Source organism: Melospiza georgiana, chromosome 28 (genome assembly GCF_028018845.1).
Source record: "Melospiza georgiana isolate bMelGeo1 chromosome 28, bMelGeo1.pri, whole genome shotgun sequence".
NCBI lineage: Eukaryota > Metazoa > Chordata > Aves > Passeriformes > Passerellidae > Melospiza > Melospiza georgiana.
Window position 1 is genome coordinate 3,664,982 of NC_080457.1, and position 21,502 is coordinate 3,686,483.

The 21,502-nt window shown below is 50.3% G+C and overlaps 2 protein-coding genes across 2 annotated transcripts in view; both read right to left on the reverse strand.

The window, feature by feature from the left end:
- The window catches only part of LOC131094069 (Ig heavy chain Mem5-like), a 28,604-nt gene extending 12,441 nt beyond the window's left edge, over window positions 1-16,163 (reverse strand). Inside the window, exons 1-4 of the mRNA XM_058041541.1 lie at window positions 16,106-16,163; window positions 15,503-15,828; window positions 8,478-8,520; window positions 5,800-6,075 (exon numbers count right to left, since the gene is read on the reverse strand). Coding sequence (XP_057897524.1) covers window positions 5,800-6,075; window positions 8,478-8,520; window positions 15,503-15,828; window positions 16,106-16,163 — 703 coding nt within the window. The remainder of the gene's footprint in view (window positions 1-5,799; window positions 6,076-8,477; window positions 8,521-15,502; window positions 15,829-16,105) is intronic.
- Window positions 1-21,502, reverse strand: part of LOC131094071 (M1-specific T cell receptor alpha chain-like) — a 244,243-nt gene that overhangs the window by 97,490 nt on the left and 125,251 nt on the right. The gene's annotated exons all lie outside the window — the stretch shown is intronic.

The window sequence follows — 21,502 nt, forward strand, 5'->3', positions numbered from 1 at the left end:
TTCCCACTTCTCAAACCATGCTGACTGTCCCTGAAGAAAAAGGGTTGGGAGCCAAGACAAGGCACAGAGGAGAAATGAGACTGTGCTGGACAGGAGCCCTGGTGAGGTGCACTTACCCTGCACTTGCCCAAACTGCAGCTTCTGCAGTTCCCAGCACAGATCCTCCTGCACCATCAATGGCACCAGCCCTTCCTGCAGCCCTCCCTCCAGTGCCTTTTAGTGCCACCCAGCCAGAGGGAGGTTTCCTGCACCTGCCATTGCCTGACAAGAGCCCTGGGCAGCAGCTGCCAGAAAGAAATGCTGGGAGATCTGTCATCCCCATCTGCTGGTTTATGGTTCGCTCTGCTGCAGAGCTGCTCCAGGGTGGTGCTGCTCCACAGTAATACATTGCTGCATCGCCTAGCTCTGCTGCCAGGATCTGCAGTGGGAATCTGTTATGGGAGCTGTCTACTCTTGGCTTAAAGCGACCTCGGAAATTTTCAAAGACAGCATTGTCCATGCAAATCCGTTCCATGCCCCGTGGGCCCTGACGGTACCAGTACATGTAGTAGCTCCCCTCAGAGCCTCCCTTCATGCTGCACTCAAAGGTGAATTCTTCTCCCTCTCGCACGGTCACTTCCCTGGGCTGCTGCTCCAAGGCCACCTGGCCAGTGACTGCTGCAGAGAGCAAGAACGAGCCACAGTCACTGCAAGATTCAACAAAGGTCAGGGCAATGCTGGTGGGGTTTTGGACTGGCACTGGACATGTGTGAGGACAAAATTCTTCTCTTGGAAGCCATCTGACACAGATGTGGAAGCTGGTGGCAATTAGCAAGGCTCACAAGGAAGGAGAATTCACATTTTCCTCCTTCCTTTTCCCAGCCACACAGGAACCTTTTTCTGATGTTCCCCAAAGAAGCAGGAAGGATTTCAACCATGGGGCAATAAATCCCTTGGTCCTTGCCAAGACAGGATGGTGAGGCACCCACTGTCCTGTCCCTGAAGCTGCTGTGGGTGAGCAGAGCAAAGCCAAAGGGCTGTCGCAGGCAGTGGGGCTGTGCCCTGTGCTGCCATGGCCCAGCTGCTCTGTGCCAGAGGGGCCGCAGTGCCCCAGGAGCAGTGTCCAGTGCCAGGGCCAAGCGCTGGGCCCCGAGATCTGAGTGCAGCAGGGAGGTGCCCTGCGTGTGCCCAGGCTGCAGAGCAGGCAGCTGGCACGCAGGTGCCCAGCTCAGAGGCACCAGAGGAGCAGGGCTGCTCTCCCCGTGCTCCACGGGCATGGCTGGGCAGCTGGAGCCGGGGCACAGCTGCGGCTGCAAGCGCTCAGCACAGCTGCCCAGAGCCCTGCAGAGCCCAGGGCCACGCTCAGCTCCCGGGGCCAGCAGCCCTTGCCTGCACTTACCTACAATGGGCAAGAAGCCCACGCACAGGGCACTCCACATGGCCAGGCCCGCTCTCCGTGGCCTCTCTGCAGCTTCTCTGCGCCTGCACAACAGCTCTGCCCACACCTGCCCTGCCTGGGCCTCTGGCACTGCTCTCAGGCCCAGGCCCTGCTGGTCCCTCCCTCTGCCTGTGACAGCACTCAGGGGGAGAGGTGGGGCACCAGGAGCACAGCTTGAAGCTCTTTCTGCCCTCCTGGCTGTCTCTCACCCTGCGTGGTCCCCATCTTTCTGTGAAGCCCTCTCCATGCAAACACTTTGTGTGATCCTGTGAAAGAGCCTCGGGCTTGATTTGGAGTGGCTCAGTGAGAACACTAAATAGGGAAATTCCATTTCTAAATCCCAACAGCCTCATTTGGCATCCAGTGTGAAGGGTTGAGATACGAACAGATCTGCCCCAAGTGGGCTGCAGACCAATCTGACCTCAGCATTAGTTTTATCAGGTATGGAGCCCATGCTACTGGGGCTGTTCCTGTGGCTGTGGGACGTAACCCTGTGTCTGTTCTCATATGAGCTCCTCATGATGATATTGTGCAGGGCTGTGGGCACTGAGAAGGGGATTGGAGAGAGGACAGAAACTCTCAGCCTCTGGAGATGGCTCCTGTCAAGTGTTAGAGAAAGGTATTGTCCCAAGGATGATCTAGTACTGCTCCCAGGCAGTTGGAACCCCATGGCCAGAGAGTATTTGTCATCAAAATAAAACTGTGTGTGCACAGTGCCTGTTAGAGGTGTCCATATAATGAGGGCTGGCCTGTCTCTACTCTGTCTCCTTGCCGGGTATGTTTCAATACAGGTCACAAGAGAGGAATTTCTCTGATTCTGGGAGGCTTTGGCATAGCCAGGAATCAACTAAGGCGCGCCCTACTGAAATCCCAGATTTGACATCTATTTTCAATGTTATGCTTTGGAAAGACAGACATGCCCAGGAGCTTTGCACTCCCCAGTCCTGAATACCTTTGCACTGGGAAGATCAGGTTCCTATTACTTTAGTTCAGACCATATCTGCTGACTGAAATATAAGTCAAAGAGAGAATGAGAGCTTGCCTTACAGTCAGGTAATTAACCATACAATTTTTGCGTTTCTGTTTGTGTTAGATCTAATTTTGTCAGGAAGTTTATAGGATTTTGTGGCACATAAGAGATACGTCAGATTATAACTAGCAGATGGAGCAATATGATTATTACATTGCATTTTCAATGTGGCATAAGAAAACTGGAGGGTTCAGTGGTACAAAAACGTGCTTAGTGCTGCCCATTCTCATGGTGTTCTTCACTGTGTTTTCCCATGTAACCTCTTGGACAAAGCTTTATTCTTTCAGCATGCTTTTAATGTTGTCTGCCACTGGAGAGAGCTCTCACCATTTTGACTTGATCAGAAGGAAAGATGTCACCTACCACACTCCGTGTTTGAGAATCAAGGCATTACTTTCTTCTGGCTAGGAGATGCAACCAAAATAATTTCATCCACACATTGCTCAGGTTGTGCAGAGAAAATCCTTCTATCCCACAATGTTTTCACTGGAGTTTTCTTGTGCTTCTCCAGTCAAAACCCAGGGAAATTCATTAGTTTAATGCTCATTGCTGCCAAGTTCCACAGTTTGTAGTGTTTGGTATTTTATTGATCACTACACCTTTGATGTTATTTTGGTTCTCAATCTTGATTCTCTCATCGATCTTTTCCCAGACCAGGTGTCTCTGACCATGCCAGGGCTGATGTTTGGAGCTGGTGTTCATTAATGATCGTTATCTTTTGTGTATCTTCTGTGCAGCTCCCAGTCTGCTGAGATGTTTTTATATGTCTGCTGAAATTTCTTTATCTACTTTTAGTCAAGGGTTTTGTTCACCTTTGCCCAGGGGAAAAGGAACTGAAGTTTCTTTTCAAAGGACTTTTCAGCACTTCAGGCCGGAGGGTGTGAGCTGAGCAAGCTCAGTGCAGCAGCCCTTGCTGTGGCCTGTGCAGAGGCTCTCTTGAGGGCTGCAGGAGCTCAGGCAGGGGGAGCAAAGCCTTCTCTCCCCTTCAGGATGTGGTTACCTTGTGTTTTCAAAAGCAGGGGAGGGTTAATGCTGCCTGGTGTGACTGAGTCAGAAATGGTGACCACAGCATCCTGCCTGTAGCCTGTGAGAGGGGCATGAGCTGGGGAAGGTGTGGGCTGGGCTCTGTTAGCCCAGAGCCAAGTTGCTATGGAAACTATCAATCCATCAAACCACCCCAGATTATTTTCTGGTGGCCCCTTCCTCCTTTCCCTGAGTGCAAAACAGCAGCAGGGTTTCTTCTCTGCTGACAGGAGCATTTTCCTCCCTTGTGCCTTCAGCAAGGACTCTCCTCACTGAGGCTCCTGAATGTGCCAGAGACATTTCCCTGCACAAAGTCTGCAAAAGACAAATTCACCAACAGTAAATCGGCAATATAAAAGCTGTGTTTCGATCCCAGTGAGCTTTAGGGTAGTTAGATTTCAGCAAGTTCCATCCTAGTGCCAGAAGAAAAAGCACAGAAAACCCACGGCATTTTGTGCTCGCACAACTTCATTTTTGTCACTATTAAAGGAACCTAAAATGCACATGCAATAAATGCAGCAGAAGAAATACAGGCTTAATCAAGAAATGAACATCATCTAGTTCAATGAAATCACTTCAGATTCTACACAGCTCTTCTTATCTGCAATACACACTTTGGGTATTGAAATTATCTAAAACCCTAAGCTACAAATGGCAGCTCCTGGGCTGGAATTCCACCAGCAGTGCTGCTCCAGTTCCACAGGCAGTAACACAACATGCCTGGGAAAGGTGCTTTTCAAAGGCCATCTATCTGCAGTGAGCCCTGGGGTTTTCAAAGCTACTGAAGCAGGTTGGACACTGGGGTGCAAATGCCAGAAGAGTTGGGGATCTGCTTAGCAGGAGAATGAGTGGATAGATCCACTCTCCTCAGTGTTCAGAGGAGAGGAAACAGCAAAAGCACTTAAAACTCTTGAGTGTAAATCAGCTGGCCAGGCAGGAGTGCAGAGTGTTGCATGTCTTCAGGGGAAGGTGCTGCCTTGTGTCCTGGCTGGTCTCTGTCAGCAGCTCTGGCCCTGCTTGTTCAGCCCCCTTGTGCTGCTGGTTCATGTTCTTTCCTGCTCTTCTTTGGGTTCATTCCCCATGTCTGGAAGAGCAAAGGGAGGTTTAACGTACATTTAATGAAATTGGGCCTCTGAATCGGTGTTTGAGAGCTGTGAGCTCCCTTACCTCAGAAAAGAAACAACTTGATGCTCATGAGGGCATTGAAGGCGATGCTCTTTGCCAGCAGGACTCTCAAACCCAGCACAGCCATGGACAGCATGTTCACTCTCTGCCCTCCAGCATCTGCTCAGTGACCAGAAAAGAGGGGAGACATCATGGTCTGGGTTTCGGTGCTGTGATCTTTGCAGAGAGTGGAAAATCCACAGGTGAGAGTTTCAGGGAAAGGAAGAGCAGCAAAGGAACAGCTGAGAGAGAATATGGCAACAACAGGGGAGCAACCTTGGAACAGTAACCTTGGAACAGCAGCTTGTGTGTGCTGAGTGTGTAGTGTTCTGAGTCCTCTGCCCTGGAGAAAATACATTTCCATGCCTTTATCCCCCAGAGAGCAATGTAACTTCACATCCTGTTTGGGTAACTCACCTTGTGCTGAGGTGTTTGTGCTGTTGCAAACCCTCTCACTGGCCCCTGACTCTGTTCTGGTTCTGTTTGGTTCCCCAAATCCTGTTATTGGTTCTTCAGCCTCCTCTACTGTAGTATGATAAAGAAAAAGCAATTTAAACTATATACCCCATTTATACAGGATAATAAAAAAAATGTTTAGATGACATTTCTCATAGAAAATCAGAGGAACGTACTGACTGGGCCTCAGCTGGTCAGGATAAATTCTGAAATTAATATGAGGAGACAAGTGCTTCATGCAGTTGCAGGAGACAGAAAAATTCCTGCATTGTTTTGTTTTAATATTTGAATGACCTTCAGGACTAAAAGAGTAAACATGCCAAATATAACAATTCATTTAATTAACAAACCCTCACAACACACCCCATCTTTAACTTTGTGTTAATATTGAAAGGGCCGTTCCAGACTGTTCTGCAGGAGGTTTCCTGCTATAGGCTTGAATAATCTGCCATAAGGAAATTCCCATTTTAAAAAAATAGATTGAGTCTTTGTACTTCTCCCCAGAAAACTATCTCAAAATAATTAAACAGTTGAAAAACTATTTCTTTTAAATGCTTTGAAACTTCCTTCTCTGCTCTCCCTGCTGAAATCCCAAATGTCTTTCTTATTTCTGCTGGCTGCCCAGGGCAGTGCTGTCCAGAAGGAGAACACCAGGCCCCACAGGCCACTGTCTCCAGAAATAAGTGACAGCTGTGCCACCAAACTGTACCTGGCTCTGCTGTTATCGTGAGGTCATCGAATTTGGCCGTGCAGGTCACCTCTGTGTCTTTTGTCACCCTGACCACTTTAATTGCATTGTACAACCCCTGTGATGTCAAAATGGATGGGCTCTGTTCATAGACCACCTCCTGAGAGGGCATCTCCAATCTGATGTTCTTTGTAGCAAAGTTCCTTGCCAAACAAGCTGCTTTCCCAGAGCTGCCACCTTCTTCCAGTTTCTTTGATTTCATCACAATGACTTGAGGATCAGAAGTGTTTGAAATGTCTGAAAAAAAAGCAAGGTTTGGACAGGATTGATTTTACTGCAGGCTTGCCCAGGTGCTCAGTGGCCAAAAATTGTCATGTACTCCATCTGTGACTAATTTGAACATTCTCATTTACTCTCTTTTATGTCATTATTCCTTGTCATTAGAGGTACAAGTAACAAAAGAAGATTGCTGAAACTCACCACCAGCTGTCTCACAAAAAAACTATTGGTGTGAAAAAATATTTAGTCGCCAAAAAATTCAATGTGATACCATAATTTTTTTATTAGAGAAAATATCCTTTTCTATGACAGGTCACAAGTGGAGAAACGAGGATGATCTCAAAAACAAATGTAATGCTTTAATTCACATTAGTAACTTGTGAATTCGAGTAAAACCATGGAACTGAAAGGAATCCTCCAGCAGCATTCCTTGCCAGAAAGGACTCAGCTTATGAAAAGCTGTCTGACACATCCACAACGATGGACGTGTCTGCTTTGACAGGAGCATCCTGAGGGGTCTCTTGGCTAAAGAGAGGTGCATGAGGCTTTTCATTTTGCATGGTGTCTGCCTTGCAGGTGGGTCAAGAGATCCCCCAGCTGTAACATTTTGTTCATCCCAGGGTACTGATGGAAGTCTGATCAAGGAGCTCTGATTTTACACCCTTTCCCCATCAGCCCTGTGCAACTGCTGAGGAACTGAGGTGAAAGACAAACCGTGCTGTGCCACAACTTCATGGGTCAGCTCTCCTGATCAAACAGGCAGAACTACACACTGTGCACACCTCCAGCAAACAGACACCCACCAGAAATCCAACACTTCCTTCCCCGGTGTTCTACCAAGCTTTGGCCAGAGCCTGTCAGTCCTGTGAGTTCTGTGTTCTCTGAGAAGACCTTCTCTGAGAAGGGCCTTTCATGTGGTCTCCCCTCCAGGCTTTGCAAACAGCCAGAACACAACCAGGCTGCTTCTCTGCAATAGTTCCCTGGGCAGCATCTTCAGCAAGCAATAACGCAGACAGTGCAACTGTAGTTGATTAGAGCAGAAGATTTGTTTTATCTGACCCCAAAATGGTCACACTCGTCCCACTAGTTTGCATTCCCTGACAGTACAGCCATGAATTCCTACCACTGCTTGCTCCTGGGAGAGGCTTAATCTTTTATGTTTATGTTTAAATTTATTTGAACAAAAGGGGGAGGTTGCTGACATCCTGGAAACTTTGACTTCAACACTTTAAGTATTTCAACAGACTCAAAAGGGACTTTGATACTTTAGGTTCACTGTATTTTACTACCAAACAAAATTCCAGAGTTTCTGTGAAGCTCTGAAAGTATCCTGTTATTAGCTAGAAAAAGAAAAACATTGAATAGCGTGGAAAGAAGAGGTCTTTCTGCAGAATGGTAAATTTACATTGCTTTGTCCCTTTGGAATTGGAAGTGCAGTGAGATTGTTCCCAAATACACTTTTATTCCCATGCAACATATCCGACAGACATGGAGAGATATTGGGCAGCACCCAAGGCAGTCCCACGTCTTTCTGGATGGAGAGCAGGAGGTTTTAAGGATGTAAAATAACGTGGGATATTCTTTTGGCACTTTAAAGTTATGCAGACTTCTAAAAGCAAAACAACAATTCCTGAGAGATGCATCTGATACTTCAGGACCACAGAGACCAATATCAAAAACCCCTCTAGCACCCCAACATTCACATTTCCCTAGAAAAGACTGGGGTGACCTGTACCTTTATTGCTCATCACAGAACTCCAAAGAAAGATAGGAATAAGTCAGTCCTCTTACAATCCCTATTCCCCACATTGGTCTTTTCAGAACCCACACAACCTGGAGCCAATTTTCTTTCATTCCAGGAGCTCTTGGCTATGAGGCACTTGTGAGAATTTAAGCCCAAGGCTATTTCACCTCCTTCCTGCTCTGTCCCCAGGACAGTGGAATGCCTTACCTGGGGACACTCTCAGTGTGGTGGTGCCAGTGTCAAACCAGAACTTCTCCTACCAGGTGTTACAGATCTCTTTCAAAACTCCTCATCCTGGGAGCTCCTCACTGAGCTCTGCATTCCTGCCCCAAGTCAGTCAGTGCAAGCCCGCTGGAGAATTGGACACTGGACAGTAAATGTGGGCCAGAGTGCTGCCCAAAGTGGGAATAAGTTATCATAGGCTAAGCAGTGCCCTGCTGGTGTTTGGGGATCATGGAATAATGGTGCTGTGCAGAGTCAGCCCAGATGTTCCTGGGAAACCTTCCTGAGCAGATCCAAGCTGAGGGTTTGGCTCGAAAGCCCGGCTGGAGAGCGAGTGCATTCAAGGGATTATTGCAGCTGAAAATTCTTTCAGTCAACTCAAACCTTTAAATTCCCTTGTTCTCCCACACATTAATTTACAGTGAAGTTTTAGGAATAAGGAAATGTCACTTACTTGGTTCAACTGTGAGAGTCGTCCCTGGTCCAAATATAAGCTTCTCTGTCCTCACAGTGCAAAGACTTATTCCAATAACTCACTCTTTCCTCATGGTGCTCAAAAGTGTTGTAAAAGCAGGTGATGAAAAGCCATTAGTCCTAATTATCCATGGGTGAAACTCCATGGTAGGATCCAGAGGTCCACTTACTTCCAAAACTGGAAAAGGAATAAAGGTTAATTGAATTGTTCAGTGATTTCAAAAGGCTTGATTGAGTATAGAACTTTCAACTTCTCCCTTTCTTCCACCTTTTACGACCTTCATGAGCTCTTTTATGTATCCAGGATACAAGGAAATCTAGGAAGAATGTTGTTCTTCTCTTCTTAATCCGTAGAGTCACCTGTCACCTTTCTTTCTCAACATTTGTCACCTTCTTTCCCTCTTTTTGTTTTTGTACAGGTTCCTATGCTGTTTATATCATTGTGGTACCCGTACTCCAAAGCACAGTGATATATTTCATAACAACAACTGTCTCTGTTCCACTACACAGAATATTAGATTATACAAGCAGTCACATGACATCTTCAGTGGTTTAGGACCCAACGCACCACATAAAGAAACACCACATGGCTTTCAAGGCAGGATCTCAAAAAATAAAAGAGAGTTTGAGTTGTAAATGAGAACGTGGGTATTACGTGACACCTATGAAAGGTGTGATGGAGTTTAGGTGGATAGAAAGCAGAAAAATAATCAGTACCTCTGGTGTTTTTTCAGGGCATTTCTTACAATACAGTCTAATCCCCCTAGTACTCCCCTTGTAGGTACTAGTGATAGTGTGAACGGAGTTCTGGAATGTAGCAGGCTGACTCTGAGGATCTTGGAAGGAACGAATTAAAAGCAGAGGATGCAGAAGGGTCGTAAATTGCTGAAGTGACCTTCCAGCTGGGAATTACCCTTGACAGCCGAGGGTGAACTGCATCCAGTGATACTCTAACATGAACCAAGTTTACATGCCAGTGTCTCTCCTTGCCTCTGCCTGGCTGTTGCTCAGGGAGTTCCCTAGGTTAGCAAGGTCATGGAAATAAATGTATTCTGAGTGTGTCTGCGGCTGTTCCATATGCTGAGAGTGCTGCCTAACATATGTGATGGTGGCTGTCCTCGTATGAAAGACAGATGTCTGCCAAGGAAGGCAGGAACCTCTCTTGGAATGGAGAATATGATCCCCTGCCCTCCATATTAATATAACTTTGAAATAAAGGGGCTTTCAAGGGAAGATATGGGAAGATGAATAACAGTTCTATTCTAGTATGTGTATGTATAACAATCCAAACTAGCAAACAACAGCAGCAGCACCAAACAGAACCACACACCCAGCCCTTGCCTCTCTCGGCCGCAGGGGCTTTCCCCTTTGGTGCAGTTCCGGGCACAGCCAGCAGGGGCGCTGCTGGCTCCCGGCCGGGCAGGGCGGGTGCGGTGATTTCCCCGCGCCAGCAGGGGGCGCTGTGGCGCGACCTTGGCCGCCTCTCTGCATGTGGGTAATGGTGGGTGGGCAGGCGGGAGAGATGAAGAAGGGGCTCCCTGTACAATCCCACAGGAGCACCCAGTCCTGGTGCCCCTCCTGGTACCGAAACCAGCTCTGTCAGGAAGCTTGGAGCAGCAGGCTTCAACGGCAGCTGTGAGAACATTCACAGTGGTAAACCCAGTCTAGGGAAAACTCCGAAGCTGTGGCAGGAGTCACGGGTGTCTGGGCAGACAAGGGGTGTCAAGTTACAGTGTCGCAAAAATCCCTGCAGCAGTGGCAGACAACTGCAGGGCTGGGTGGGGGATTGCTCCTTTGGACAGCTCACTGGCAATGGCTGATCCTGGGATCAGCAGAGGGTGTGGCCCAGTGTGATCCTTCCTCCCTGCTCCTGGTGTAGCACACACAGGCTCTGGGCTCTCAAATGACAGAGAACCAGAGAATCAACCTGGCAATCCCTACTCAAAGTGCCAAAAGAAAAGCAAGAAAGAATAACAGGCAAAAAGCACAGGGCAACAGTGACTCCAGTCAGATGCGCTTACCCTGTGGCTCCTGAGTTGAGCAGCCCCTCTGGAAGGAAGCAGCAGCCCCTGGCCCCCAACTCTCAGGGAATCCCTGCTGCCCCTCACCCATTGCGATACTTCCTGAGCAAGGGGAGGCAGTGACCATTCTGAACACAAAGACAAAACCATGAATGCATAGGGAATTTAGGCCATTCCCAAAGCAGAAATATGGGTAGAAAACATGAGAGGAATGGGAAAAAATAGGTGAGGCTTTTGTGGGACAAATGGGACATCCCTGGGCTCTGGTCTTCATGGGGTGCTTAAAGTGTGTCAGGTGTCTGATGGCAGGACAGCACAGCTGGGCACACACAGTCAGGAGTTTTCTGACATGTTCTGATGTGAACTTACTAACACAAATGGCTGGTGAGCCAGACCTCTGTGTGCCACTGAGGAAGAATTGGTGCTGGGGCAGCTTTGGCTGCAGTGACCATGCACTGTTTGAGCTCAGGATGCTGGAAGAAGAGAGCAATGCAAAAACAGGACTGGAGCCCTGGGCTTCAGGAGAGCAGAATTTGGGCTCTTCTGGGAGGAATCCCATGGGTTATGGTCATGGACAGAGAAGGATAGCTGCTCACATTCAGAGATTAGCTCTTTGAGCCTCAAGAATGGTTCCTCTTGACAAAGCAGTAAGTCAAGCTTTGTGTCAGATGTCCAAAATGATGAACAAAGGGCTCCTGAATAAACTCATAACTGGTAAATACAGAAGGTTCCTGTCAAGTTGTTCAACTGACCGCGATGATCAAATGTCTAAAATGACCTGTTTGCAAGAGCCAAGATCTCAGGTTGAATGGTGAGGAAATTAGTCTTGAAAAATAAGGTGGGGTGTTGTGCTGTTTCAGTAATTCTGGTAAATCAGATTTGTGTATGTGCACAGAGTTTTCTAAGGAAAATTAGATGAGGTAAAGCCACCATGTTCTCCTCCTTCAAGAGAAGGGAGGGAGGCAGTTTTTGTGTGGTGGTTCAGTTGTTTTCAGTCACTGTGGTAAGTAGCCCACCACTGTGCTAGACAGTTCTACAAAAACATCTGGGGGGAGTTCCAGTGCCAGGTGATGTCTCCTCTTTCATGTCTTTGTGGTGCTGCCTTTTGTTTTCCTGTGCCTCTACATTGCTCTGCTTCTGCACATCTAACAATGTTCCAGGGGATTTTCTACACTACAAATAAAAAAAAATTAACCTAGCCTGTTTTGGCAAAGGAGACAGTTATTGTTCATCTAACTAGAATATTGCTTGAACACTTTGGCAAGGAATATTGTTGTTAGAAGTGCCTCACAGAAAGGATCTGGTTACTGGTTTGCTTTTTGGCACACAAGAGAGTTTGGGTTAAATACTTGAAAGGTTTTCTGGGAAGTATCTCTGCAGCTTATAAATTTTCAAGTTATTTTCATTCTATATTTTCTAATTCTTCTAGACCTTCAAGCATTACTCTCCTCAAAGCCTATTTGCATGCCAGAGGAAAAATCAGATCCATGTTTAACAATTGTTCAGGATTTATTTTGGTTCAGCTGATGGTGCTTTATTTGATTCTATTTGCTGTTGTTATAGTTGACTGAAGTTGGCTTTTAATTTGATTGTTATCTTAATCATATAATTAGTGGTAGCCTGCAATTGTGGAGCATTTTCCTAATCCTCCTGCAATAACCAGGGATCTTTTCAAATTTAACAGTTGGTGGAGGTTAGGGTTTTTCCTCTTCATTCTCTCAGGGATTTTTTTCTCCATTTTGTTGCCTGTAAGTTCCTTGCTACAGGAGAATGCTTAGAGCAATTTTAGCGAGGGAAGTTATTTTTAATTCATTTCCCTAAAAGCATGACTTTGGATAGAAGGGGAAGAACAAGCATTCTCATTTCAGTGGTCTATTGGCTGCTTCCTGGAGCTGGACAAGTCTGTTGCTGGCCATGGATCGTTGGTGGGGGCAGCAATCCTGGGCAGAGTAGATGGAAGGAAATTCACTTGGAAAAAGATGAGTAGAGGAAAGAGAAAGCTCTTTCTTTCTCCCTTGCACAAACCAAAGGCCAGTGCTGGAGGACAGCAAGGGATTCATGTGACACATTTCCCTGCCATCAATTTCTTGTCTGTACTTAATGGACCCAGATCTCCCAGGCTCTCCTTATATGTCAGCTGTTCCCTCCCTTGTGTTCATGGACCTTCACTGCATTTGTTCCCCTCTGTCCATGTCCTTCCCAGGCTTGGGAGCCCAGCAGGGACACATTGGTCCCCAGTCCCAGCAGTGCTGAGCTGAAGAGGATTCCTCCCCAGTGAGCAAGGAGTCAGGACAACGTGCCAGGAGGCTGCATGGACAAACGAGGCTGGGAAAACGTGGGCCCAGTGCTGAACGGGATGGGGACCAGGTGACAGAGGGTATGGGATTGGGCTGAGGTCCTGAATGCTTTATTCACCTCAGGCTTCAGCAGCCAGATCAGCCTAAAGGAATTTCATTTCCCACAGCCCAGGAGGAGAGGCCAGGAAGATGAATATGTACCCAACTACAATCCATGTCACTGAACCATGACCATAATGAAAGGATTCGTGCTGAAGGTTTCCAGGGAAGTCAGTGCTGGGAGCTCAACTGAATGAAGAGTGCACAACATCCACTGTTTCCTCACTCAGCAAGACCCTTTGTCTCATTGTAGAATTCTGTCAATGTGGCTAAGCCCAATTCCCACTTCTCAAACCATGCTGACTGTCCCTGAAGAAAAAGGGCTGAGAACCAAGGCAAGGCACAGAGGAGAAATGAGGCCATGCTGGACAGGAGCCCTGGCAATGTGCACTAAACTGGCACTTGCCCAAACTGCAGCCTCTGCAGGTCCCAGCACAAATCCTCCTGCAACATCAATGGCACCAGCCCTTCCTGCAGCCCTCCCTCCAGTGCCTTTTAGTGCCACCCAGCCAGAGGGACGTTTCCTGCACCTGCCATTGCCTGACAAGAGCCCTGGGCAGCAGCTGCCAGAAAGAAATGCTGAGAGATCTGTCATCCCCATCTGCCTGTTTTTGGTTCACTCTGCTGCAGAGCTGCTCCAGGGTGATTCTTGCTCCACAGTAATACGTTGCTGCATCGCCTGGGGTTGCTGCCAGAAGCTGCAGTGTCGTCCGGGAACTGTCCCAACTTCCCTTAAAGTGATCTTGGAAACCATCTCCATAGGAATCTGCACCATCTACGTAAATCCATTCCAAAGAGCCCCATCGGTCCTGACGGTACCAGTACATGTAGTAGTCGTCCATATCACCTCCCTTCATGCTGCACTCAAAGGTGAATTCCTCTCCCTCTCGCACGGTTACTCTCTTGGATTGCTGCTCCACGGTCACCTGGCCAGTGACTGCTGCAGAGAGCAAGAACGAGCCACAGTCACTGCAAGATTCAACAAAGGTCAGGGCAATGGTGGTGGGGCTTTGGACTGCACTGGACCTGTGGGAGGACAAAATCCTCCTCTTGGAAGCCAGCTGACAAAGATGGGCAGAGCTGGTGGCAGCTGGCAAGGCTCACAAGGAAGAAGACACCACATTTCCTTCCTTCCATTTCCCTGCCACACAGGAACCTTTTTCTCATTTTCCTCAAAGAAGCAGGAAGGATTTACACCATGGGGCAATAAATCCCTTTGTCCTTGCCAAGACAGGATGGTGAGGCACCCACTGTCCTGTCCCTGAAGCTGCTGTGGGTGAGCAGAGCAAAGCCAAAGGCCTGTCGCAGGCAGTGGGGCTGTGCCCTGTGCTGCCATGGCCCAGCTGCTCTGTGCCAGAGGGGCCGCAGTGCCCCAGGAGCAGTGTCCAGTGCCAGGGCCAAGCGCTGGGCCCCGAGATCTGAGTGCAGCAGGGAGGTGCCCTGCGTGTGCCCAGGCTGCAGAGCAGGCAGCTGGCACGCAGGTGCCCAGCTCAGAGGCACCAGAGGAGCAGGGCTGCTCTCCCCGTGCTCCACAGGCATGGCTGGGCAGCTGGAGCCGGGGCACAGCTGCGGCTGCAAGCGCTCAGCACAGCTGCCCAGAGCCCTGCAGAGCCCAGGGCCACGCTCAGCTCCCGGGGCCAGCAGCCCTTGCCTGCACTTACCTACAATGGGCAAGAAGCCCACGCACAGGGCACTCCACATGGCCAGGCCCGCTCTCCGTGGCCTCTCTGCAGCTTCTCTGCGCCTGCACAACAGCTCTGCCCACACCTGCCCTGCCTGGGCCTCTGGCACTGCTCTCAGGCCCAGGCCCTGCTGGTCCCTCCCTCTGCCTGTGACAGCACTGAGGGGGAGAGGAGGGGCACCAGGAGCACAGCTTGAAGCTTTCAGTGCCCTCCTGGCTGTCTCTCACCCTGTGTGGTGCAGGAAGAAGCCATTTGTTGGGCAGGAAATGCTCTGTTGGGCTAAAGGTGACATGATTCTGTGGCGCCAGCCCTGGTCTTTCTCTCTGGCAGTCTCACAGGCTGTTGCTGGGACCTTGGATGTGACCAGGGGGGCTGTCAGCTTGTCCTCCCCCTGCCCTGGCTCTGCTGGGCTGCTGTTCCCACATGGGACACCCCAGGATCTCATCTTGGCTTGGCCAGGGCTCCCCTTATCCAAACTGGTCCTCACCCTCCTCCCTGCACTCTGGCCCTGCACCCTCCTGGCTCCCCAGTGATGACACTTCTCCAGCTGCCCCTTCCTCTCTAAGCCCTCCTGGACCCTGCCCTGCAGCAAAGGCAGCCCAGGACTCTGCAGGTGCTTTGCATGTTCCACTTAAGAAGAGACTGGAGCCAAACAGTCACCAGGCTGACTGCATGAAAGAAAAACCTGGAACCTCCTCTATAGCGTAGAACATTGCAGTTGGGACTCAGGAAAAGGAAAGCCTCAGTGCTGGGAAAGGAGGTCTTGATGAAAGGCCAGGATCACTGGTGCTGTGTGGGGATGGCACCAGATTTTTTAGGAACACCCCGGAATCACTTTGGAATTCACCATCTCCAAATTTCGTGGGTGCTGAGCCAGGCCCGAGCAGGTTTGTTTTAAAGCCCAGCTGGGTTTCCTGTCCCCGTGTGAACAGCGCAGAGGTACCGGGCAGAGTCACGGGGCTGCAGCGTCAGCAGGGAGAGATAAACCTCGGACCGGGAATTGTCCCGGGAAATCTTGGCCCGCCCCTGCACTGACTGGTCAAAATATAGAACTTTGGGATCAGAACCAATAAAGGACACCCACGCCAGGCTCCCTCCGGGTGACTGACGGTACCAATAAATTCCATGACTCCTAAACGGGTATCCGGATCCGCGGCAGGAGAGGGTGACGGAGTCCCCGGGCGCTCGCTGCCCTCCGCCGGCCTCCTGCAGCCTCGGCTGTGCCCAGAGCCCTGCGGAGGGAGAGCGCAGGGATCGGGCAGGGCGCGCCCGCGGACCGAGGGCGCTGTCCCGGTGTCCCGGTGCCCCCGGCCCGCCACAGCCACAGCCGCCAGCCCACAGCCCCTGTCCCTGCGTCTGCCCCGGCCTTTGCCCGTGTACCCTGCCCTGCCTCTGCTCCTGTCCTTTCCCCAGACTTTGCCCTTGTCCCTGTTCGTGTTCATGTCCTTCTCGCTGTCGCTGTCCCTCGTTCCCGGGCCGGGCTCGCTGCCCTCCCCGCCCGGCTCTCACCTGCCGGCCACAAGGCCAAGGCCAAGGCCAGCAGCCCCGGCCCCGGCCCGGCCACCATCGCTGCGGGCGCCGCGGCAGCCGCACAGGAGCCGAGCGGAGCCGCGCTCGGGCCGCTCCCGCCCGGCCCCGCCCGGCCGGGGCAGCGCCGGCGCCTCTGCCCGCCCCGACACACCCGGCCCGGGCCCCGGGGCCGCGGCCCCGCCGGGCGGGACGCTGGCAGCGCCGGCCGCGCCCGGGCCGCGCACGCAAAGCAGCGCTGAGCGCTTGGACAGCGCCTTCTGCCGAAGGGACCCGCGGGCAACGCGCCCAGAAATTCGCCCTCCGTGTTCCACAGAACGTCACTGGCATCGGGGCTGCCGTGGGCAAAATGCTGCCCGCAGCTGAGGGAGGCGATGGCTCCTCTCTCCTCCACACTGCTGAAACCACGCTCGGCTACTGGGGGCACATCCTGACTCCCCAGTTTGTCGTGTGAGTTGTTTTTCACCTGAGCATGGACACAAGGATGCTGATCATACAGTCAAGAAAGGAATTTATTTTTTTATACTTTAGCTAAGCACACAACTGTGCTGTCACCTAGTCCATGGCAAATCCTGCTGCAGAGAAATGCAGGTCAGATGTGTCCAGTGATTCTTGCTCGCATGATCCCTGAGCGCTTGTCCTGTGCTGGATCCTTACACCCTGGTGTCATGCAGGTGGTGCAGACGAGTGGTCAGTAGTGCAGGGAAGTTCATCGTTTGAAAGTCAGGCCCCATGTAGAGGCTGGAATTTCTCTGGAATTCAGACTGCTTCCACTACTGGACATAGTTCAGTCTCTGGTTTCATTGAATGTTAAATCATCTACCAATTTTCCCTTGTTTTGGGGTATTCTGAGCTGGGAAGAGCTGCCTGGAGTTGGATGATCAGGACAAACCAGACCTGAGGTCAGAGCTGCCAGTCTCAGTCACTGCTCTTTCTTCTAAGCAGGACAGTATTGCAGTTACCTCTTGACATTCACACCTTTTGTCACTGAGGACTTCCAGAAATAACTTGTGCTACAGGGGTGTTGAGGACAACCCTGTGTACTCTTCAGGCTGCAATTTCAAAGCTGAAAAGGAACCAGGGAAACCTGCAAATGGTACAAAGAAAATTAGGGCTGGGGAAACAAGAGGCATACAGAGGAATGAGGAGAGCTATTCTGCATGGGTTTGTTTTCTGTATTTGTGTTCTTTCCTGTTTCTGTGGCGTGTGTTCTATCAGAACCTTGGGTGTGTTGTTGTTCTGTAAGGCTGCAGACACAGTTACAGGCTGCCAAGCTCCCTCATAAAGGCTCTGTGTGGTCATCAGACCTGATGCTGTTCTTTCTGGAGAGCAGAATGGGCATAAGCAAAGGGGAGCAGAAGAGGAACCAGCACTGTGGCTCCACTGTGCCAGTGGGATGTCAGGAATTAATTCTAGATGTTGTTTGGTTTTTGTGTGTTGGTTTTCCCATGACTTCTTAACTCTCTTTCTGTCAAAACACACATTTTCTAACTCCACACTTTTGTTTCTCTCCCCCATGACAGTGAGAGGGACTGAGTGAGCAGCTGTGTGGGGCTGAGCTGCATGATGGGGACAGGGGCAGGAGGTGCCCACAGCCTTCTCCTTGAATGTCCTCAAGAATGGAACTTACAGAGTCTCAGGTATTTCAACTTAGTGCCAGATCCCCCTCAACATTTTAATCTCCACGCTGAAGCAACCCAGATCTCCAAGGCTCTCGTTATAGGTCATGTGTTCCCTGCTGTGTATTCATGGCCCTTCACTGCATTTGTTCCCCTCTGTCCATGTCCTTCCCAGGCTTGGGAGCCAAAAAGGGGACACATTGGTCCCCGGTCCCAGCAGTGCTGAGCTGAAGAGGATTCCTCCCCAGTGAGCAAGGAGTCAGGACAACAAGCCAGGAGGCTGCACGGACAAACGAGGCTGGGAAAACGTGGGCCCAGTGCTGAATGGGATGGGGACAAGGTGACAGAGGGTATGGGACAGGGCTGAGGTCCTGAATGCTTTATTCACCTCAGGCTTCAGCAGCCAGATCAGCCTACAGCAATTTCATTTCCCACAGCCCAGGAGGAGAGACCAGGAGGAGGAATATGTACCCAACTACAATCCATGTCACTGAACCATGACCATAATGAAAGGATTTGTGCAGAAGGTTTCCAGGGAAGTCAGTGCTGGGAGCTCACCTGAATGAAGAATGCACAACATCCAGTGTTTCCTCACTCAGCAAGACCCTTTGTCTCACTGTAGAATGGTGTCAATGTGGCTAAGCCCAATTCCCACTTCTCAAACCATGCTGACTGTCCCTGAAGAAAAAGGGCTGAGAACCAAGGCAAGGCACAGAGGAGAAATGAGACCGTGCTGGACAGGAGCCCTGGGAAGGTGCACAGACACTGCACTTGCCAAAACTGCAGGCTCTGCAGTTCCCAGCACAGATCCTCCTGCACAGTCAATGGCACCAGCCCTTCCAGCAGCCCTCCCTCCAATGCCTTTTAGTGCCACCCAGCCAGAGGGAGGTTTCCTGCCCTGCCATTGCCTGACAAGAGCCCTGGGAAGCAGCTGCCAGAAAGAAATGCTGAGAGATCTGTCTTCCCCAGCTGCTGGTTTTTGGTTCACTCTGCTGCAGAGCTGCTCCAGGGTGGTGCTGCTCCACAGTAATACGTTGCTGCATCCCCTAGCTCTGATGCCAGGATCTGCAGTGGCAATCTGTCATGGGAGCCCTCTACTCTTGCCTCAAAGCGACCTTGGAAATTTTCAAAGACAAAATTGTACATGCAAATCCGTTCCATGCGCTGTGGGCCCTGACGGTACCAGTACATGTAGTAGCTCCCCACAGAGTGTACCTTCATGCTGCACTCAAATGTGAATTCCTCTCCCTCTCGCACGGTCACTTCCCTGGGCTGCTGCTCCAAGGTCACCTGGCCAGTGACTGCTGCAGAGAGCAAGAATGAGCCACAGTCACTGCAAGGTCCAGCAAAGGTCAGGGCAGCGCTGGTGGGCCTTTGGACTGGCACTGGACATGTGTGAGGACAAAATTCTTCTCTTGGAAGCCAGCTGAGACAAATGGGAAGAGCTGGTGGCAGCTAGCAAGAATCACAGGGAAGGAGACAAATCATTTCCCTCCTTCCTTTTCCCAGTCACAGAGGAAGCTTTTTCTGATTTTCCTCAAAGAAGTAGGAAGGATTTACACCATGGGGCAATGAATCCCTTTGTCCTTGCCAAGACAGGATGGTGAGGCACCCACTGTCCTGTCCCTGAAGCTGCTGTGGGTGAGCAGAGCACAGCCAAAGGGCTGTCGCAGGCAGTGGGGCTGTGCCCTGTGCTGCCATGGCCCAGCTGCTCTGTGCCAGAGGGGCCGCAGTGCCCCAGGAGCAGTGTCCAGTGCCAGGGCCAAGCGCTGGACCCCGAGATCTGAGTGCAGCAGGGAGGTGCCCTGCGTGTGCCCAGGCTGCAGAGCAGGCAGCTGGCACGCAGGTGCCCAGCTCAGAGGCACCAGAGGAGCAGGGCTGCTCTCCCCGTGCTCCACAGGCATGGCTGGGCAGCTGGAGCCGGGGCACAGCTGCGGCTGCAAGCGCTCAGCACAGCTGCCCAGAGCCCTGCAGAGCCCAGGGCCACGCTCAGCTCCCGGGGCCAGCAGCCCTTGCCTGCACTTACCTACAATGGGCAAGAAGCCCACGCACAGGGCACTCCACATGGCCAGGCCCGCTCTCCGTGGCCTCTCTGCAGCTTCTCTGCGCCTGCACAACAGCTCTGCCCACACCTGCCCTGCCTGGGCCTCTGGCACTGCTCTCAGGCCCAGGCCCTGCTGGTCCCTCCCTCTGCCTGTGACAGCACTGAGGGGGAGAGGTGGGGCACCAGGAGCACAGCTTGAAGCTTTTGCTGCCCTCCTGGCTGTCTCTCACCCTGCGTGGTCCCCATCTTTCTGTGAAACTCTCTCCACAGTCACACTTTGTGTGATCCTGTGAAAGAGCCTCGGGCTTGATTTGGAGTGGCTCAGTGGGAGCAATAAATTGGGAAATTCCATTCCTAAACCACAACAGCCTCATTTGGCATCCAGTGTGGGGCATGAAGTGTTGAGATAAGAACAGATCTGCCCAGAGTGCCCAAACTGATCTCAGCATTAGCTGTATCAGTTATGGAGCCACTGGTGCCAATGCTGTTGGGCCTGTTCTTGTGGCTGTGGAACCTAACCCTGTGGATGTGCCCATATGAACTTCCCATGATGATATTTTGCAGGGCTGTGGGCACTGAGAAGGGGACTGGGGAGAGGACAGAAACTCTCAGGCTCTGGAGGTACTTCCTGTCAAGTGTTAGAGAGAGATACTTGGGATGATCTAGCAGTGCTCCCAGGCAGTTGGAATCCCATGGCTAGAGAGTATTTGTCATCATAATAAAACAGTGTGTGCACAGTGCCTGTTAGATGTGTCCACTTAATGAGTGCTGGGCTGTCTCTACTCTGTCTCATTGCAGGTTATGTTTCAGTACAGGTCACGAAAGTGTAATTTGCCTGGTTGTCAGAGGCTTTGGCATAGATAGGAATCAACTAACTCCCTCATCTACAGAAATCCCAGATTTGACATCTATTTTCAAAGCTTTCCTTTGGAAAGACAGACATGCCCAGGAGATTTGCACTCCCCAGTCCTGAATAGTTTTGCAGGGGGAAGATCAGGTTCCTATTACTTCAGTTCAGACCATATCTGCTGACTGAAATATGAGGCAAAGAGAGAAAGAGAAATTGCCTTACAGTGAGGTAATTAACCATACTCTTTTTGAGTTTCTGTTTATGTTAGATCTAATTTTTTCAGGATGTTCATAGGATTTTTGGGCACAAAATAGATAGGTCAGATTATGCCTAGAAGATGCAGGAATATGATTATTACATTGCATTTTTAATGTGGTATAAGAAAACTGGAGGGTTCAGTGGTACAAAATGGTGTTTAGTGGTGCCCATTCTCATTGTGTTCATCACTGTGTTTTCCCATGTAACCTCTTGGAGAAAGCTTTATTTCAGCATGCTTTTAATGTTGTCTGCCACTGGAGAGAGCTCTCACCATTTTGACTTGATCAGAAGGACAGATGTCACCTACCACACTCCGTGTTTGAGAATCAAGGCATTACTTTATTCTGGCTAGGAGATGCAACCAAAATAATTTCATCCACACATTCCACAGGTTGTGCAGAGAAAATCCTTCTATCCCACAATGTTTTCACTGGAGTTTTCTTGTGCTTCTCCAGTCAAAACCCAGGGAAATTCATTAGTTCAATGCTCATTGCTGCCAAGTTCCACAGTTTGTAGTGTTTGGTATTTTATTGATCACTACACCTTTGATGTTATTTTGGTTCTCAATCTTGATTCTCTCATCGATCTTTTCCCAGACCAGGTGTCTC